The sequence below is a fragment of the Ipomoea nil genome, unplaced genomic scaffold, assembly GCF_001879475.1.
Source record: "Ipomoea nil cultivar Tokyo-kokei standard unplaced genomic scaffold, Asagao_1.1 scaffold0813, whole genome shotgun sequence".
Classification (NCBI taxonomy): Eukaryota; Viridiplantae; Streptophyta; class Magnoliopsida; order Solanales; family Convolvulaceae; genus Ipomoea; species Ipomoea nil.
Window position 1 is genome coordinate 1715563 of NW_017617241.1, and position 16755 is coordinate 1732317.

At 35.3% G+C, this 16755-nt stretch overlaps 2 protein-coding genes across 9 annotated transcripts; both read left to right on the forward strand.

The window, feature by feature from the left end:
* The first annotated feature begins 1686 nt into the window (after positions 1-1686).
* LOC109178347 lies at positions 1687-5545 on the forward strand. Of its 7 annotated transcripts, none has more exons than XM_019327993.1 (4): positions 1687-1810; positions 2585-3746; positions 4450-4842; positions 5220-5545. In XM_019327993.1, coding segments are annotated over exons 2-4 (1434 nt in total). In that variant the 5' UTR covers positions 1687-1810; positions 2585-2707; the 3' UTR covers positions 5222-5545. The 7 variants fall into 7 exon arrangements, with proteins under 7 accessions (XP_019183538.1, XP_019183539.1, XP_019183540.1 ...); XM_019327994.1 differs by having other exon boundaries at positions 4450-4836; XM_019327995.1 differs by having other exon boundaries at positions 4450-4783.
* Positions 5546-8708: 3163 nt separating this feature from the next.
* LOC109178344 (probable BOI-related E3 ubiquitin-protein ligase 3) lies at positions 8709-10339 on the forward strand. 2 transcript variants are annotated; one of them, XM_019327984.1, is made up of 3 exons: positions 8709-9007; positions 9093-9444; positions 9563-10339. In XM_019327984.1, the coding sequence occupies exons 1-3, from the start codon at positions 8952-8954 to the stop codon at positions 10232-10234; spliced, it is 1080 nt and encodes a 359-aa protein (XP_019183529.1). In that variant the 5' UTR covers positions 8709-8951; the 3' UTR covers positions 10235-10339. The 2 variants fall into 2 exon arrangements, with proteins under 2 accessions (XP_019183529.1, XP_019183530.1); XM_019327985.1 differs by having other exon boundaries at positions 8709-9001; positions 9090-9444.
* Positions 10340-16755: the final 6416 nt, after the last annotated feature.

A 16755-nucleotide genomic window follows, 5' to 3' on the forward strand; every position in this document is an offset into this window, starting at 1 on the left:
CATTCCATATGCTCCAGCAGATCATCTCACAACACTTTTCCTTTCCAATAATAGAGAAATTTAATCCCACCCACTCTTGGAATGAATTTGCTCCATTTGTGCGAAATTCCCCCACATAAAACCAACACTCCTTTGCTATTTCACATTCAGTAGGTAGGCAGTTCGTTCATGCCTGCCACAAAAAAAGTTTTAACTTTATGATGAATGTTTAGAGATTACATGTCTTATTGTTTTTAAACTTCTCCTTTTATGCAATTGTAGCAGCTGTTGACAATAAAGATCCCTCTGTCATCTTTTGTTTCATATGAGCTTAACTTAGGAATATTTATGATGAGTCACCTATTCCTCTGGTTGAACAAATCAGAAATGATATCCTCAGCCCATCTTGTTTGGAGAGAAACTCAGTTTGTACCACTTGTAACTCCACATAACTATCCTAACAAATATAAATTATATGAAGTATCCATGAGTCTTTCTCATATTTTTATAGTTTTCCCATTCCACACCCTCCATATATAATTATCCTTGATGATACTTTGCACCTCTATAATGTTACGCCAAATGAAATACCAATTTTGGCATCCAATAATGATGATTTGAGAAAATACTTGGCTTTATACAATAGATAAACCATAGATTCAGGATATTGAAGCAACCTTCGCGGTTCCCTAATAATTCCAAGTTGAAGTCACTCAATCTCCAAAAACCCATCCTTCCATTTTTTTATTACACATATTCTCCCACGACTTCCATCTAATCCCCATATTCCCATCTCCCTCACATCTCCACCAATAGGCGTTCATCGCCCTCTCAATTTTCTCACACAACCCCAAAACCTGAAAATACTCATAGCAATTGTAGGGATAGGTTGTACAACATTTTTCAGCAATACCCCCCTCCCAAGAAATAAATAAATCTCCCATTTCAACTACGAATTCTATCTATAACCTTGTCCCTTATAAATCCCAAAACTTCTTTATTTTTCCTTCCAATTAGAGAATATAATCTCAAGTAATGCCACTCACTATCCCCCCTCATAACCCCCAAAAATTCACTCACCACCCGGTAACTATCTTCATATACATTATTGCTAAAATTAATGGTTGATTTACTATAATTTATGACTTGATCATACACAACAGTAAACTCTTCAAAAACTTCTCTAAAAATCGTGCACTCCAAGGAATTAGCTATACAAAAAATGAAGCAATTGTCCGCAAAACAAAGATAACTGATCCTAGGGACCCCATTTGCAATAACGGTTCCATGAATGTTGCATGTGCCTCGTCTTTTTAACATAACACTTAACCCCTCTATCACTAAAATAAAAAGATACGGGAACAAAGAATATCCTTGTATCAATCATCAAAATATTTAACAAGTTTGGTGATTAATTATCTCATTAACCCTAACCGAACAACCTCTAGAATCTACTTTTAATTCCCTTTCCTACTTTGAATACAATGCATTGTTGATGTGTTAGTTTATATGCTTTTTTTTTTAATGATTAGATGTCTTGTTTTATTCTTTCATCAATCATATCATCATCTTCTATGGCATTAGCTGATGATGTGGCTGTATACGGACATGGGCTTTGGCCCATTAACCAACAAATATGGGCCGAGTTGTAAAGGGCCTGCTAAGTAAATTATACAGTCATCCCAGTTTACACTTTACACCGTCCAAAATCGTTATTGTTGTGAGTAAAATCGAGCACAGAGACGAAGCTCTCACTCATTTGAGGAAGAAAAGAAGAAGAAGAAGAAGGAGCATCGAAACAACGGGCAGTAGCAGTACAATCTGTTTGCTTGTAAGTTTAACGTAGTGGGATTTTCTGTATGTTTCAGTGGTAACTCTATAATTTCTCCATAATCTAGAAAAGAAAAGATAAAAATCGCAAATTTTATTTTCAGAATTTCAGATGTCTCCAAGCCCCAAGGTGAAATTTTATGGAGTTCAGTGGGTCGCCTTTTTGTTTTACTTTTAGTAACTATATGTGCTTAGAATTCATGGATTTTTTTGATTAGTATGACTTGCTATCTTGTTTTTTTTTTTTTTTTTTGTTTGATTTTTCCTTACCTATCTTGGTTAAGTTTGGACTGGTTTGCCTCTCTGGTTATGAATGTTCTATGTTTAATAGCTTTAATTATCTCAAGTAGTCGAGTGTAGATTTATTTTTTTGTTTTCTTTTTTCCTTTTGATAGTGTTGTGTGAAAATAAATTGGTTGAGTTTATTTTAGCTTAATTATTTGATTGCTAATATTGGTACTGTTGTTGAGCCGGTCTATTTAGTATTCCAAGAGAGGTAGTGAGGACAGATTTCCTGTCTCTGTTGGTTGGGTTGTTGAATGCTATGTATTTTCCATAGAAAGAACTCTTCTGGGATATTTGGGCAATTTTTTTTTTATTTTTATTTATTTATTTATTTTTTATGTACGGGCAAAGTTATTGAGTGTATCATTCCATAAGAAAGTTGCAATCTTTATTGTATGTATGTGTGCTCAGTTTTATACATTGATAGATGGTTGGATGATATGGTCTGTGGTTATATTTTACTCTTTTTTTTTGCCATGTGAACTGACAGGCATATCTTTTTGCCTCTGAAAGGCTATTGATGATACTTCAAACTAGCTGGTAGAGAACATCATTGGCCTTTTCCATTCTACTACTGGTTATTTTGGCATCTATAGAGTATTCCATAATTTCCATGGCAGGCAATGACCTGCCAACTCTGGGTCGTATCAAGCTTGTTGATCTAATTCCATCAGAAGGCCTTCCTTCTGATTCCTATAAATTATCGGTTACAACTTTATCCCAATCACTAGCTCATTACTCGGCTGCCATTATCCAGCTACCTACCAGTGATGGTGCTCTTTTAAGGTCTTGTCTTGAGTCTGCCCGACTCTACTTCCACCAAAAGCCTTCCTATCCTTCTACAGATGTGATTCATCCTGATGATTCGCGGGAGTGGTGCAAGACCTCTGGCTACCGTGCAGATCCTCAACTATGGCAAGAAACGTATGATTTTCGACCAGGACTGACTCCTATAGAGCCAAGCAATGGAGTTGAATTTCCACCAGCTGGTTTAACAGATGTATTTGCATTACTTGGCAAAGCAGCAAGATATGTACTGGATGCCATTAGTTACTATTTAAATCTTCGCAGCTCTCCTTTTACTGAAATTCTTGATAATGTACCCTTGAGAAATCGAGAAATATCATCCTCAGTTTTATCTGTTTCATGTCATGCAAGGCCGTCTTTTCAGAGTGCTCAGCACCATAATCTGACAACTCAAGAGGATGGTCAGTTAGTTATGTTCTCAGATCACGAGCATCAGATTGATAGAAGCCTTTTAACACTTGTCAAGACAGACAAGCCAGGCTTACATGTGAGAGATTTCCATGGTCACTGGGTTCTTGTGGATGGTGATCTTGGACCCCAAGAAGCAGTTATTACTACTGGACTTGCTTTGTACCAGGCAACTGCTGGCAATATAAGCACTGCTGTTCATAGGACAGATATTGGAAATCTACAGGGACATATGTATGGAAGATGTTCTCTGGCTTTTAAACTTATGCCTAAATCCATGACCAGTCTGAACTGTTCCGAGATGCAAGCTGCTGGTTATGGTGTTGAAGCTCAATTTCAGCTTCCTGTACCTGTAGATGACTTCATGCAGAGATCAACAGATCAACTACTCAATAGGAACAACTTTCCCGCTTTCAATTTTCCCACTGCACAAGATGGTATGTAGCAGTTCCAGTATTTCATCAATACAATATTTCTGTTATTTTGTTTATGTTTTAAAAAGTTTTGGCATATCTCTTATAGGGCTTTCTCTTGTACCTGCTTGTAACTTCTATCTGGAATCTTTTACAATTTGGAGGAACAAATTCTTTTGAAATTAACTGCTTGTTCCTCAATTTTGGTCTTAAATCAATTTCTCCAGTCTGCACCCACCAGACGTCATGTTTTTTTATTAGATGAACATCATAATATACCAAATAATAGAGAGGTCTTGTTCTATTACCAGATTTATTTATGCTTATATGGAAAATGAGTCTATATTGACATTTGACAAGAGAATTAGTTAATCTCCAAGCCTAAGGTCTGGATACCCCAGTGACATGGCCTCAAAAAGAAGCGGGAATGAGTCTAAGTTGTGGGAAGTTTGTAGCTTTGGTTTCAGCTGTGAACTTCAGTGTCACAGTTATATTTGACACTTAAGGGCAAACCACCTTTTTCAGGACAAGAAAAATGATGTTTTCTGGTTAAAAATATGGAAATGGAAAGATGAAATGATGACAAGCTCGAAAGATTTAGAATTTTTTTTTCTTTTAAACAATAGTTTTAACGTTTAAACCCAACTTGCTTTGCTTCTTTTGTCTACTATTCCTTAGTAAGAAGCTTTTAACGACAGGACCTTGGATCAATGAAATGCTGGTACAGGATCTATGAAGACACCTGAGACAAGGAGAAGGAAGAATAACTCAAGATCTAAACCTCTTCCTCCTTCAAAGAGGTTGCGGCTAGAGGCACAGAGAGTTCTGAAGGAGAGGGTTCAAGATATTGCTGATAAGAAAGGCATAAAGCTGAGATTCTGCAACCTGAAGGATTGCGAGAATCATATTCAGTCCCTTGACAGTCCATGTGCATCTGTAAGGATGGAGATAGGGTGGCCACCCGGAGTTCCATTTGCTCATCCACATGATCTTCCAAACAAGGCAAAGATTGGATTTCTTGAAACATATGAACCTGGTTGGTCTGCAACCCATGATATGGAGTTAAGTCTACTCGAAACTGGAGAGCCAAGTCAACACACTCCTCCTCCTAACTGTAACTGTGACTCCCTCATTTTGTCTTCTTGATTAATACATTACTTGCTCCATTCCTATGCATGCATTTATATGGCAATTGCTGTGTGCCAAGTCTTTTGTGTGTTGTTATCAGTTATTACATAATTCTTAACAAAAACGGAAACTTGGTGGTGGGGAACTGGATAATAAGAGCATAATTGCATTCAGGTGAAGTGACGGGAACATTTTATCTTTGACAAATTTAAAGCAGGCAATTGAATGTTCCAACATATGACTATATATAATTGAAAATATTTTGTTCACTTCTTCCATTCTCTCTTCCCCCATTTCTTTTTCCATGTGATGTCTCTTTACCGACAGTTTAGCCAATTGATATCTGATTTTTTTGACTTGTTCTTGCAGGAATCCATCAGCGGAGTTCTCAGAATGAGGGTGCCTGTGTAAATCCATGCTGCTGTATTTTCACCTTAGGTATCAATTGATCAGGATGTATTAGATAGGGTTGAGAGCTTCCTTTTTTTTTTTTTTTTTTTTTGTATATAAAATTTTGGAATAATGATGCAAGGTGGTTACTGGTTTAGACTTCCAATGGTGATCTATTACCTGCTTACTATTGTTGTGATGTGTGTTATAAATTTGTAATCAAGAAAATGATGAAAGTTTTGGAGAAATGGAAATGCAGGCCGGCCAAGCCCAAATGTAATATGTAAGACTGGGCCTTTTCCTCTTCTATATGTTTTGGTGTTAAATGTGCTTATTAAGACAGTCAAAAACTATTGTCACAATCATGTGTTTATCAATGTTATTAAAAGTCATAGATAAGTAACCAAAGACTTTATGGTCGAGTGACATGATTGTATGGACAGATAATGCATTGTAATATATTAAGTAGTATTAAAAAAAAAGAAGTTATAGATAAGTAGCAGTGAAGATCATAGAATAAAGGGGGGATATAAAGCAGGTTAACCGACCACGCATGGTTAATTCTGGGGCGGCACACGAGACGTGAGTTTGACTGAACTAAAATAATGATTTTAAATTTTTTTAGATTGGAAGAGAAAAGGAGAAATGAAAAATGCGTGAATGAAATAGGTGTAAGGTGTGTGGGTCACGTGACAACGTGCACTCCAATTTAACTTTGGTTTAAAAAGAACCAAAAAAAAAAAAAAAAGGGAACAAATCATAACAATCCCAACCCATCCAAGTTTGCCCTTCAAACAGGGGAACCACAATAACACATGACATGATACCCTCCCGCCTCCCGTTTTATTTTTTATTACAATATCAAAATATTTTCTTAAAATAAATAATTCGTACAAATATATGTTAGTAAGATCTAAACATGTAATTATATATTCAAAGGTGACCAACAAAAAAAAAAGGTGATAAAATGCATGGATTTCTTAATCTTAATGAATACGGACAGAGTACTAATACGTACTCTACAAATTGATTATATTAGTACATGTGTGTCGGCAATTAAAAAATAAAAGGGAGGCAGAATTGATCAAGTGATACATTTTGTGTGGTTTAAAGAAAAAAAAGAAGGATGTAGATGGGTAGGTTGGTGGGTAAACTAAGGAATAAATAATAAATAATAATAATGGAGATGAAGAGGGAGTGGGTAAATGCAGATAAGTTATTGAGTTTGAAAAATGATAATAATAATAATGGTGTGAGAGGGTTGGGCATTAAAGTATGCATGGCTGCCATGGGGGGTGTGGCCTTTAATAATGGCTTTAATGAAGGTTTTACCTTGACCATTTCATAATTGCATTTCCTATTCCCTATTCCCTATTCCCTATTCCCTATTCTATTCAATTCGCAGCTACTGTAAGACTGTAAGTAATCAACAACCAACCCTGTCTCTGCACTGCTGCCCACTGCCACCCTGCCTCACTTTTTTTTTTTTTTTTTTTTTTTTAATAATCTAAGTTTCTGACTATATCATATCTACTACTTTTATGTTCTATAAATATTTTTTTGTATAAAAAAATTACAACTTGATCGCAATAGTTAATTTTTGATTTACAATTGGGATCAAATTAGTGATATTTTAATTTAAAAGTATAGGCTAATTTCGGTTGATTACAAAAATTTGTACCATAAACAATGAATATAGAGATGGTGATAAAATCGAAGCGTGACAAATTGGACAGCACATTTGGAGGGCATAGATATGTAGGCCAAACAAACGCCAAAAAATTGAACGCAACCCAAGCACGTACTTGAGTGTTTCCTTTTTATTTATTTATTATCATATGGCGTCAAAGCAGAGGTGACACCAAACCAACCATTAATCCCACTACATTTTGATTCCTCTTTTCACATTCACACCAATTCATTAGATTTGTGGGGATTCCACTTTATTTTCTCTCACTCCTAATCATTCACCATATCATATCAACGTGAAAATAATCTAAATTCACATTGATTTGTTTTTACAAAATTAAACTCTTATTGTCTAATTTATAATTATTTAACTTGACACGTAAAGATGAGAGATGTGAATCGTGAAATTCAATTAACCAATAGAATAGGTGTTACAAGCATATCAGAAATAGACTCCTAAATAACGCTCAGTAAAAATCTAAACTAACTACACTATTCTATAATAATATTTTGACTAATACAATTGTGACATAATAATAACAATAATAATAATAATAATACTAACAGTAAATACTAATTTAAAAATTAGTAATAAAAGAATAATGTCCCAATATGAATTATTAAGTGAATGAAATATAATTTTTGTACTAAAATAATATGAGTTGTGTTTACTCAATACACATATTCATTGTCACACTAAAAATACAAATAATAAAAGAATAATTAATGATGAGAATAATCTCAAAAGAGTAAAAAGTGAGAAAAAAAGAAAAGAAAAGAAAATAATAAGGTAAAAAGGTTGTATAGTGATTAGTGCAGGAGAAGAAATAGGCACGCGGCAAGGATAGTTATAGGCTTAGGAAAACGTTCCATTGGGCCCACTACCACAATCACAATGTCCTCCAACCAAGAAACTGCCAAGTGACAACCCAAACACCGGAAACTTACGCCCCATCCCCTACTCTTACTCTGCCCTTTTTTATCTTTTAACCCCTCCTTTTTTGCTTTACTCGCTAAATTCAATCTTGGATAACCGTTTCATTCATCATTAAATTTTATTAAAAAAGTGATATATATCCGATAGGGGTGATCAAAATATTACTCCGGGTATTATTTTTTAATTTCAATTGAGCAATGATATAAGCACGGAATTTTTGAGATTTAGCTAATATACATTGTACGAGATATCTTTAAATTTATACCGTACTCAGATTAATTTTTATTTGTACCAAGTCGGTCCAATTAAAAAACAAAATGTAAGCCAAATTGATTTTTTCATATGAGAGAGGAGTCAAACTTCTGATCTTTTTTAAGAGATGAGAGTGCATGACCTCTCACACGAACCAATCTGGTTAATAATAAACTATTTATTACATTATAATTTAAAAATTGAAAATTAAATAACCTCTCATATATAGTTATTCTGATGAGTATTTTAGCCAAAATTTGATGACCATATAAATAAAGAAAATGATTTTAAAAAGGTAAACAAATTTATATTTTTAAATTACGGTGGTAACCATATTGCCTATAAAATTGTGATATTGATCAACAAAGTAATTACTTTACAAAATTTAGAATTTGCATATAATATTATATTATTCATTGAATATATTTTATGACCGTCTACATTAACTTCATTTTTTTTTTTCACTGATTTTTAAAATTTGATTTGTTTAGTTGGTAAACGCACCCGCAAATGGAGTATTCCCTTTAATTTCTTTATTTAGGGAAGGAGGAAGTAAATGAGAACCTCACTTTCTGACGATAGACACCATTTCTCCGTCAAATAAAGCTACAAATTCTCTTCCTCTATAAATTTATCATATATTATAGACATCTATCTTTTTCTCTCTCTCTCAAAATCTGCCAAATAAACCCCTAACATATAAACCCCACCCCTATATCACAAACACAATATCGCATTTGCATGCGTTCGTTCTCTCCCCCTCAGCTCTCATCAACCCCTCCCCGATTGAAACTGCAAATATAGATATATAACCGCATGCTTATTATATCCTCATGGCTGTTGAAGCCCGACGTCTCAATATTTTGCCTGCCCAGCTTCTCACCAGTAGGTATGTCTATCTTTTGGATTTGTATATATACACGTACTTCAAATATGGATGCGTTTATTTACTGTTTTGGTTTTGTTTGATGCAGAGAAACAATGAATGACATTCAAGGTAACGGAAATCTTTATGCCGCCAGTGCGGTGGGGTATGGAACGGCGCCCTTATCGGGGAACCCAATAGCGGAACCGCTATTCCCCATGTACTGCTCCTTGGCGATCGATTCGTTTCCAGCGAAGAATGCAATGAAGTCCGACAGCGGCCTCACCTATGGTCTTCCGCCGTCGCGGAAACGGTCACGGGAGGAAGCCAATCCGTTGATCAGTTATCCGGCGTTCCAGAACACTAGTAACCGTTGCGGTTCGTTCAGTTTCTTAGGCGAAGATATTTCGCTGCAAATCCAACAACAGCAGTTAGAGGTCGATCGCTTCATCGTTCAACATGTAAGCGAGTTTTCTAATATTTTATTATCGATTTTTTTTTTGAATTACTGTTTTGATTTGTTATAATTTGCAAGTGTTTTGTATTGAACTGTACTGTGTGTATATGATTGTGCGTCAGATGGAGAAGGTTAGAATGGAAATTGAAGAGAGACGAAAGCGATATGCAAGGAGCATTGTAGCGGTGGTTGAAGAAGGAATCCGAAAGCGATTGAGGGCGAAAGATGAAGAAATTGAGAACATCGGAAAACTGAATTGGGCATTGGAAGAGAGAGTGAAGTCTCTGTGCATAGAGAACCAGATATGGAGAGACCTGGCGCAGACGAACGAAGCCACAGCCAACGCTCTACGGAGCAATCTGGAACAAGTCCTGGCCCATGTTCAGGACGTGGAGCAGCGCAATGGCGGAGTAAGGGTAGGGCAGGCGGGGGCGGAATTGATGGATGATGCGCAATCGTGTTGCAGCAGCAATCACGCCGGCGGTTGTGGCGTCGAAGCTGAGACGGAAGGGTGCAGTTTAGCAGAGACCGGTGCGGAAGTAGGAATGGATAGAGGCAATCTCCAGGACGACGGCGACGTATGTGGAAGAAAGAGTCAAAGTTGCGAGAATAATGGCAGTGGCAGCGGCAGCAGCAGCAGATTATGCAGAAACTGTGGGAAAGCGGAGTCGTGCGTCCTGCTTTTGCCGTGCAGGCATCTCTGCCTCTGTACTGCTTGTGGTTCCTCCCTCCTCACTTGCCCAATCTGTAAATCCACCAAAAATGCTAGTCTTCGCGTCAATTTCTCCTCTTAGATAAAATCAAAACTCCATCAGTAGTTGAGTTGTAGATCAGATTTTTGCAAATTCTGGTTTCAATTATCGAACAGAATTTTACGGGATGTCCGTTTAACTCGATCATACATTCATTCTATTTTTCCTTTTTTTTTTTTTAATTAATCTAATCTAGTTTTTTTCATTCTATTTTTTTTAATTATAAAAAAGTGAATTAAACAAGTTTCAATAGCTCAGCAGCAGCAGATCAGATCAAATTATCATCATCGGTGGTGCGTATACGCCAAATCTCTTATGCTTCAACTGAAAAGTAAAGTCGCACTGTAGTATTGAATGGGGGAGGAGGAGGAGCGGGGCGTGGGGTGCGGATGCGTGAGAGAGCGTGAAGTCAACTGTGGGGAGTGAAAATGACACGTGCAGCGTAAAAGCTGACACGTAGGTCGCGCGCAAATGTCGCTGTTGTGGCGCAAAGGTGAGAATGAAATCAGTGCAATAACAAATAAAAAAATAAAGATAAAGAGGAAAATGCGGATAGAGTGGTGAATGGGGCCAAGCATAGGGCGGAGCAGAGAGCAGGGTAGGGCCAGTGCAATGAATGTATTAAAAGAGAGGTGAGGTGTGTGGCGTGGAGTCTTGTGGTGGTCCGCTGGACTGGTGAGAGTCCCGCCAAAACTCTGATAATAATGATGATCAATAAAGAGATAAAGTCAAGGAAAAAAATTAAAAATTAATAAAAGGAAAGAAAGAAACGTAAAACTCGTTGATTCCGTAATGGCGTAAACTGTATATGGACAGTGACAAGATAGACGGCGACTCATAGACTCGTCGTTAATTTAAATTAAGAAAAGAAATGAGACGGTGGGAAGAAGCTAAGCTAAGGGAGGCGGCGGAACCTAGATAGATAGCTAGGTTAGTTGTTGGGATTGAGATCATCATCTCTTATTTATTTATATTATATATCCAATAATGTCAATTAAGTATCTTTTTATCTAAAGTAATACTGCTCCGTATCAATTACTAATTAATATATAAATTAAGTGGGATTATAGTAAATAATAAAGATGAAAATGGGGTATAAATTAAAATAAAGGAATTGAAGGTGGCAGAGGGTGCTCCACCGGGCAGTGACGGTGCAGGAAACGGTCGGGGTCCGGTAGTGAAGGTCCCATTGCATGCATGATATGATGCACCGTGGTGTGGTTGAATTGATGGGATATGAATATGATGCCCTCACCTCACTCACCCTGTGGTCTTTTTTCAATACGTATAGTACTTGTCCTTTTCCTTCTCCTCACTTTATTTTAATTAATCATTAATGCCTCCCATCCCCATTCAACAAGCTACAATAATGTACTAGTTTTCATCTTAAATTCGTGTTTAATTAGCACATTAATAATTTAAGTCCATCATTATTTCCAGCACCTAGTTAATTCTTTTAAATTTAATACCATATAGAGGTTACATTATGTTACCAGATAAAAAGTAGGGGACAAAAATGTATTCATTAGTGAGTATAAGATGATCAAGAGTTCAACCAAAATGGTCATATATACAACTTTGATATGATTCATGATGTATGTTTAACACCACATTTTAATTAGCGGTTCTCTGGGTTGGCATGGACCAAGACCGATTCTATGAATAGACGGGTCGAGAAGGTCTAGAATAGTCGTCAAACCCAAAGTCTCCCTTTCTAGTAATAAATGTGCCTTATATAGACAGATTTAAGGACACATATTGGGATACCGGCATGTATTACACATGTATAGTATCGATTGGCTGGTTAGAGAGACTATGACAAGTATTATATTAAGCCACTCAAGATGCCTTATTACAACGTACCCCATTAGTGGTTATTTACATAATATATATATATATATATATATATATATATATATATATATATAAAGTCATTCTGATATTTTTATATTCCATAGCTGTTAATTTTTATTTTAGATTTGAAAGCTAAGATGAATTTTAGATAGAGCAAATTACACTTTTGGTCCTATGACTATAGGGGGCGTGTTAATTTCGGTCCGTGACTTTTAAAACTAACAATTTAGTCCTTTAACTATGCTTTTTTTAGCAGATTTGGTCCTTCCAGCCAAATCACCAGTAGAAATTGGCCGGAAAAATTTAAACCTTTTTAAATTTTGTATTCATGAGGGCAAAATGGTCTTTTTATGTAGCTTCTTCTTCTTCTTCACACACTCATCGCCGAGCCACCATTAACCCATCACCGCCACTGCTGTATTGACCAGCACTACTAGCCATAGCAGTTCCGACAGCGAGTTAAGCCCAAGAAACGACGGCGTAGAGAAACCAGTGCGGAGGCACAACCTCCAAGAAAACTCTGACCACTCATCTTAACGCCGACAACGTGAGCTTCCAGGCTGTCGTGCAACAGTTCACCGGCTACCACACTGCGACAACGTTCTCCAAGGCACATAAGGGCCCCATCAACTTGAACTTTGGAGTTCAGGATGAGGATGACGACGATTTTGATGCGGTTTTCGAGATGATGAGATATGGTGGTAACGAAGCCCGATTTCATTGTGACTATTGCCGGAAAGAGCAGCGACGGTGGGTTAATGGTGGCTCGGTAGTGAGCTACGCGAAGAAGAAGAAGAAGCAACTACGTAAAAAGACCATTTTACGCTCATGAATAAAACATTTAAAAAGGTTTAAATTTTTCCGGCCAATTTCCACCGGTGATTTGGCCGGGAGGACTAAATCTGTTAAAAAAAGCATAGTTAAAGGACTAAATTGTTAGTTTTAAAAGTCACGGACCAAAATTAACACACCCCCAATAGTTATAGGACCAAAAGTGTAATTTGCTCATTTTAGATATATAAAAGTTGCCGAAATTGACTGAACTTTAAATTCATGGCAATTACGTCCAATGTTGGATACATGGAAAAGTTTTGATTTCAGATCAGATCAGACATCAATTAATGAGTTGATTGTTTTAAGGGGTGAGTACAGTGATATGATCAGAACAAGAATCTGGTCCATAATAGTCGTTATATATTTTATTGCAATCTGCTACGTACATAAATACATTGATAATGACAGTATGCCATTTTTCTATATTTAATAATAATAATTAAAAATATAAATATAAAGAAAGCAAAATGCAGGCAGGGCAGATGGTGGTTCTGGGAAATGAAGCAGAAGTTGACACGAAATGGTGCAAGCCTCCATGCAACATATATATATATATATATATATATATATATATATATATATATAGTGTTGGTTGTTTGAATCTGAAGAATGCATGCACGCAAATCATATAATGCAATACATATCCACTTCAGAAGAGATTCCCTACATACTATACGCGCCTCACAGAAAAAGAGGACTCGTCATGTCTATTTTTGGACACAGATAATGCTTAACAATGCCATCTTTAATATCATGTCATACCAAAACTTCTTGTTTGGATCTCAAACATCTTTTTCCTCCAACAATTATTTCATATATATATATATATAGGGATGCACTCAGGTGCGAATAAGTGCTCAGGAGGGAAATGCGAACGAATCAACGCGCGACACGTGTCCGGATCTAATAACTTAAAAAAAAATGCGGTGGTATTTTCGTAAATAATTGAACATCGAAGTGCAAGTAAAATCACTTACAAGTGCACCTACTTTCACCTATAAGTGCATGTAATTTTGCCTTGTTAGCATTCACTTTCCGCAAACATTCATGCACCTGGGTGTGCTTATAACTATATGTGCAACTATTTATAACTATAGGTGCAACTACTTATAACTATAGGTGCACCTACTTTCACCTATAAGTGCAAGTAATTTTGCCTTGTTATCATTCATTTTCCGCAAACATTCATGCATCTGGGTGTGCTTATAACTATATGTGCAACTATTTATAACAATAGGTGCAACTACTTATAACTATAGGTGCACCTACTTTCACCTATAAGTGCATGTAATTTTGCCTTGTTAATATTCATTGATCTGAGTTCAGCGGATAGTAATACCCCTAAAAACCACTCGCAAACATTCATACACCTAAGTGCAACTACTTATAACTATATGTACAACTACTTAGAACTATAGGTACAACTACTTAGAAATATCATGTCATACCAAAACTTCTTGTTTGGATCTCAAACATCTTTTTCCTCCAACAATTATTTCATATATATATATATATATATATATATATATATATATATATATATTCCAGGGCATTTACCGTTTTCAATATTTATCCCCGATTATTCTATAGTTTTTAATTTTAAAGTAAGAAAATGAATGATTATTGGATTTATTGCGGGCCCCATCAATCGTATGGTAAAAATACAAGAATGAAAATATAAACTTTGAATTCATTGTTGAAATTACCAATGAATCGGCCAAAATTTGTAGGGCATATTACGATGATTCATCCAAAACTTAATTTCGTCTCATTTCATTTAATTGTTATGATTAAATTAATTTGGTACGTCTTCGTGAGTTGGTGATAATAAAGTAGGTCCGAAGCGTATAACGTGGGGCCCATGAGGCCATAATACGACGGGAGCAGGCAACAAAGTCGGCATTGAATGACGAGGTAGCAAAAAACAAAACAAACTTGTTTGGTTGGATTACGAACACCCAACAAACTAAATTAATGCTCCATTTTCTCACTCCTATTTCTTTAATAAAGCATTCCTTTTTTAAAGATTATATAGTTAATATGATATTATAAAATAAAATTTATATACTTAAAAATTGTTCTAAAACCAATATACAATACAAATGTCAATTTTGGAAACTAAAAAAAAAGTTTAAAGAAAATAAACTAATACCGAGTAAAAAGAAAATATTAGATTAGATTTGAAATCGCCTATTATGTATTTGACATCGGTTCAAGTGATCAATCCCAATTCAGTACAATATGAAATTTGGAGAACACAACGGGAAGATCTTGTACAAATATTAAGGGGGCGTTTTTCATAATAATTTGAAACTTGTGCTTTAGAACGTTGATTTGTAATTAATTTCATTGATTTAAGGGATCTAGTTTGATATTCAATTGACTATACTTTTTTTTTTATCAATTTATTTAAATTAATAATTCAAAACACTATCATCAGTTATAAATTTGGGGGTTGTGTTTTATGTGTTATGAATATTTTGGTCATGCTTATCAAAAATTATATTTATTATTGTAATTCAATTTTATTTGTGTAATGATTGGTCAACTTTTAAAGTGACATATTCAGTAAATCTAAATAAATAGTATAAGAACAACTTAAGGTAGCGTAAAATATAAGCGTGACTAACATGTTCTGATATATATATTTCTTTTTAAAAAAAACCTTACTGGGAATGAAAATAAAATGGGAAAAGGTTGTCTTAGAGATATTAAAAATTAGTGGACATGGACCCCACAAGATCCGGACCGTCTGTCTCTTTGTGTCCGGCATAGACTCCCGGCCAAACACGTGATTTCGATGCCCCTGCGTAGTCCCATTTAAAGATCAAATAATTTATTTTTGTTCCCCTCCATTGGATGTAATAATAATTTATTTTTTTTTTAAATGCATCATCTTAAAAAAATTCAGGCCAGGCATTCTTGTTAATAGGAGTCTAATTTTACAAGTATAATCTGCATTAAATCTTATAATAATAAAAATGACAAATGATGATTTTCTTATAAATCAAAGGATGAAGGATATTTTATGAAAAACTTTACTATTGACAAATATTTTATATAAAATAAATCAAAGTAGTATTATTTCGTCTAAAGTGAACAGATCCCTTGTGTGCACCGACATTTGGTCATATTTGTTGTGCCATTGAGTCATTTCCCAAATGCTTTGTCGAATCGGAGTGTAGGGACCCTTAAGATTGAATATTCAACCTTTGAAGAATAAAATAAATCAAAGTAGTACTCCGTATTATTTAAGGCATTGATATCTATCTGCAAACTTGATATAATAGTGGAGGTAGGACCATAGAATATGGCTTCATTAAATTACAAATCTGCCGTCTAGATTAGGTTAATAATAATAAATAATCGTGGGAATTAGTGATCGGAAGCATCATTATGAATAAAGTAAAAAGAAAAGATGGGAGCATGGGGCATAGCGCATGTAGAGTCATAAGATGATTATTGTTCACAGATCATGTGACATTTAACAATAATTCCACTGAAAACTGTACGTGCTAAATAAGCGTAATTTAAGAAATGATGTTGGGCAATAATTGATTTTAAGTACAATTATTAGAAACAGTTGTTAACATGGACCGCATTATAGTTTGTGTTTAATTTGCTAATCAAAATAATAATCTATATGTATATATATTATAATGCTTTATCATACGGAGTTTTTAAAAATCACAAATCAAGTTCATCATACAGAGTCTTTCTAATGCGATTTGTGAAAAAGAATTTAATCCCGAGCTTGCGGTGCATTTAAAATAAAAAAATAAAATAATGAGGCCTTATTATTATGTATGTATTGGGTTGAGAGTGTAAAGTGAAGTGAAACATGTCACATTGTCCTGGCTAGCTGTCCAGCTTGA

Excerpts from the sequence above, each read along its gene's own strand:
- LOC109178344 (XM_019327984.1), top strand. The coding sequence starts at position 8,952 with ATGGCTGTTGAAGCCCGACGTCTCAATATTTTGCCTGCCCAGCTTCTC. Across the intron at positions 9,008-9,092 it reads GCCCAGCTTCTCACCAGTAG|AGAAACAATGAATGACATTC; the intron begins GTATGTCTATCT and ends TGTTTGATGCAG. Across the intron at positions 9,445-9,562 it reads ATCGCTTCATCGTTCAACAT|ATGGAGAAGGTTAGAATGGA; the intron begins GTAAGCGAGTTT and ends ATTGTGCGTCAG.
- LOC109178347 (XM_019327989.1), top strand. The coding sequence starts at position 2,708 with ATGGCAGGCAATGACCTGCCAACTCTGGGTCGTATCAAGCTTGTTGAT. Across the intron at positions 3,747-4,449 it reads TTTTCCCACTGCACAAGATG|GATCTATGAAGACACCTGAG; the intron begins GTATGTAGCAGT and ends ATGCTGGTACAG.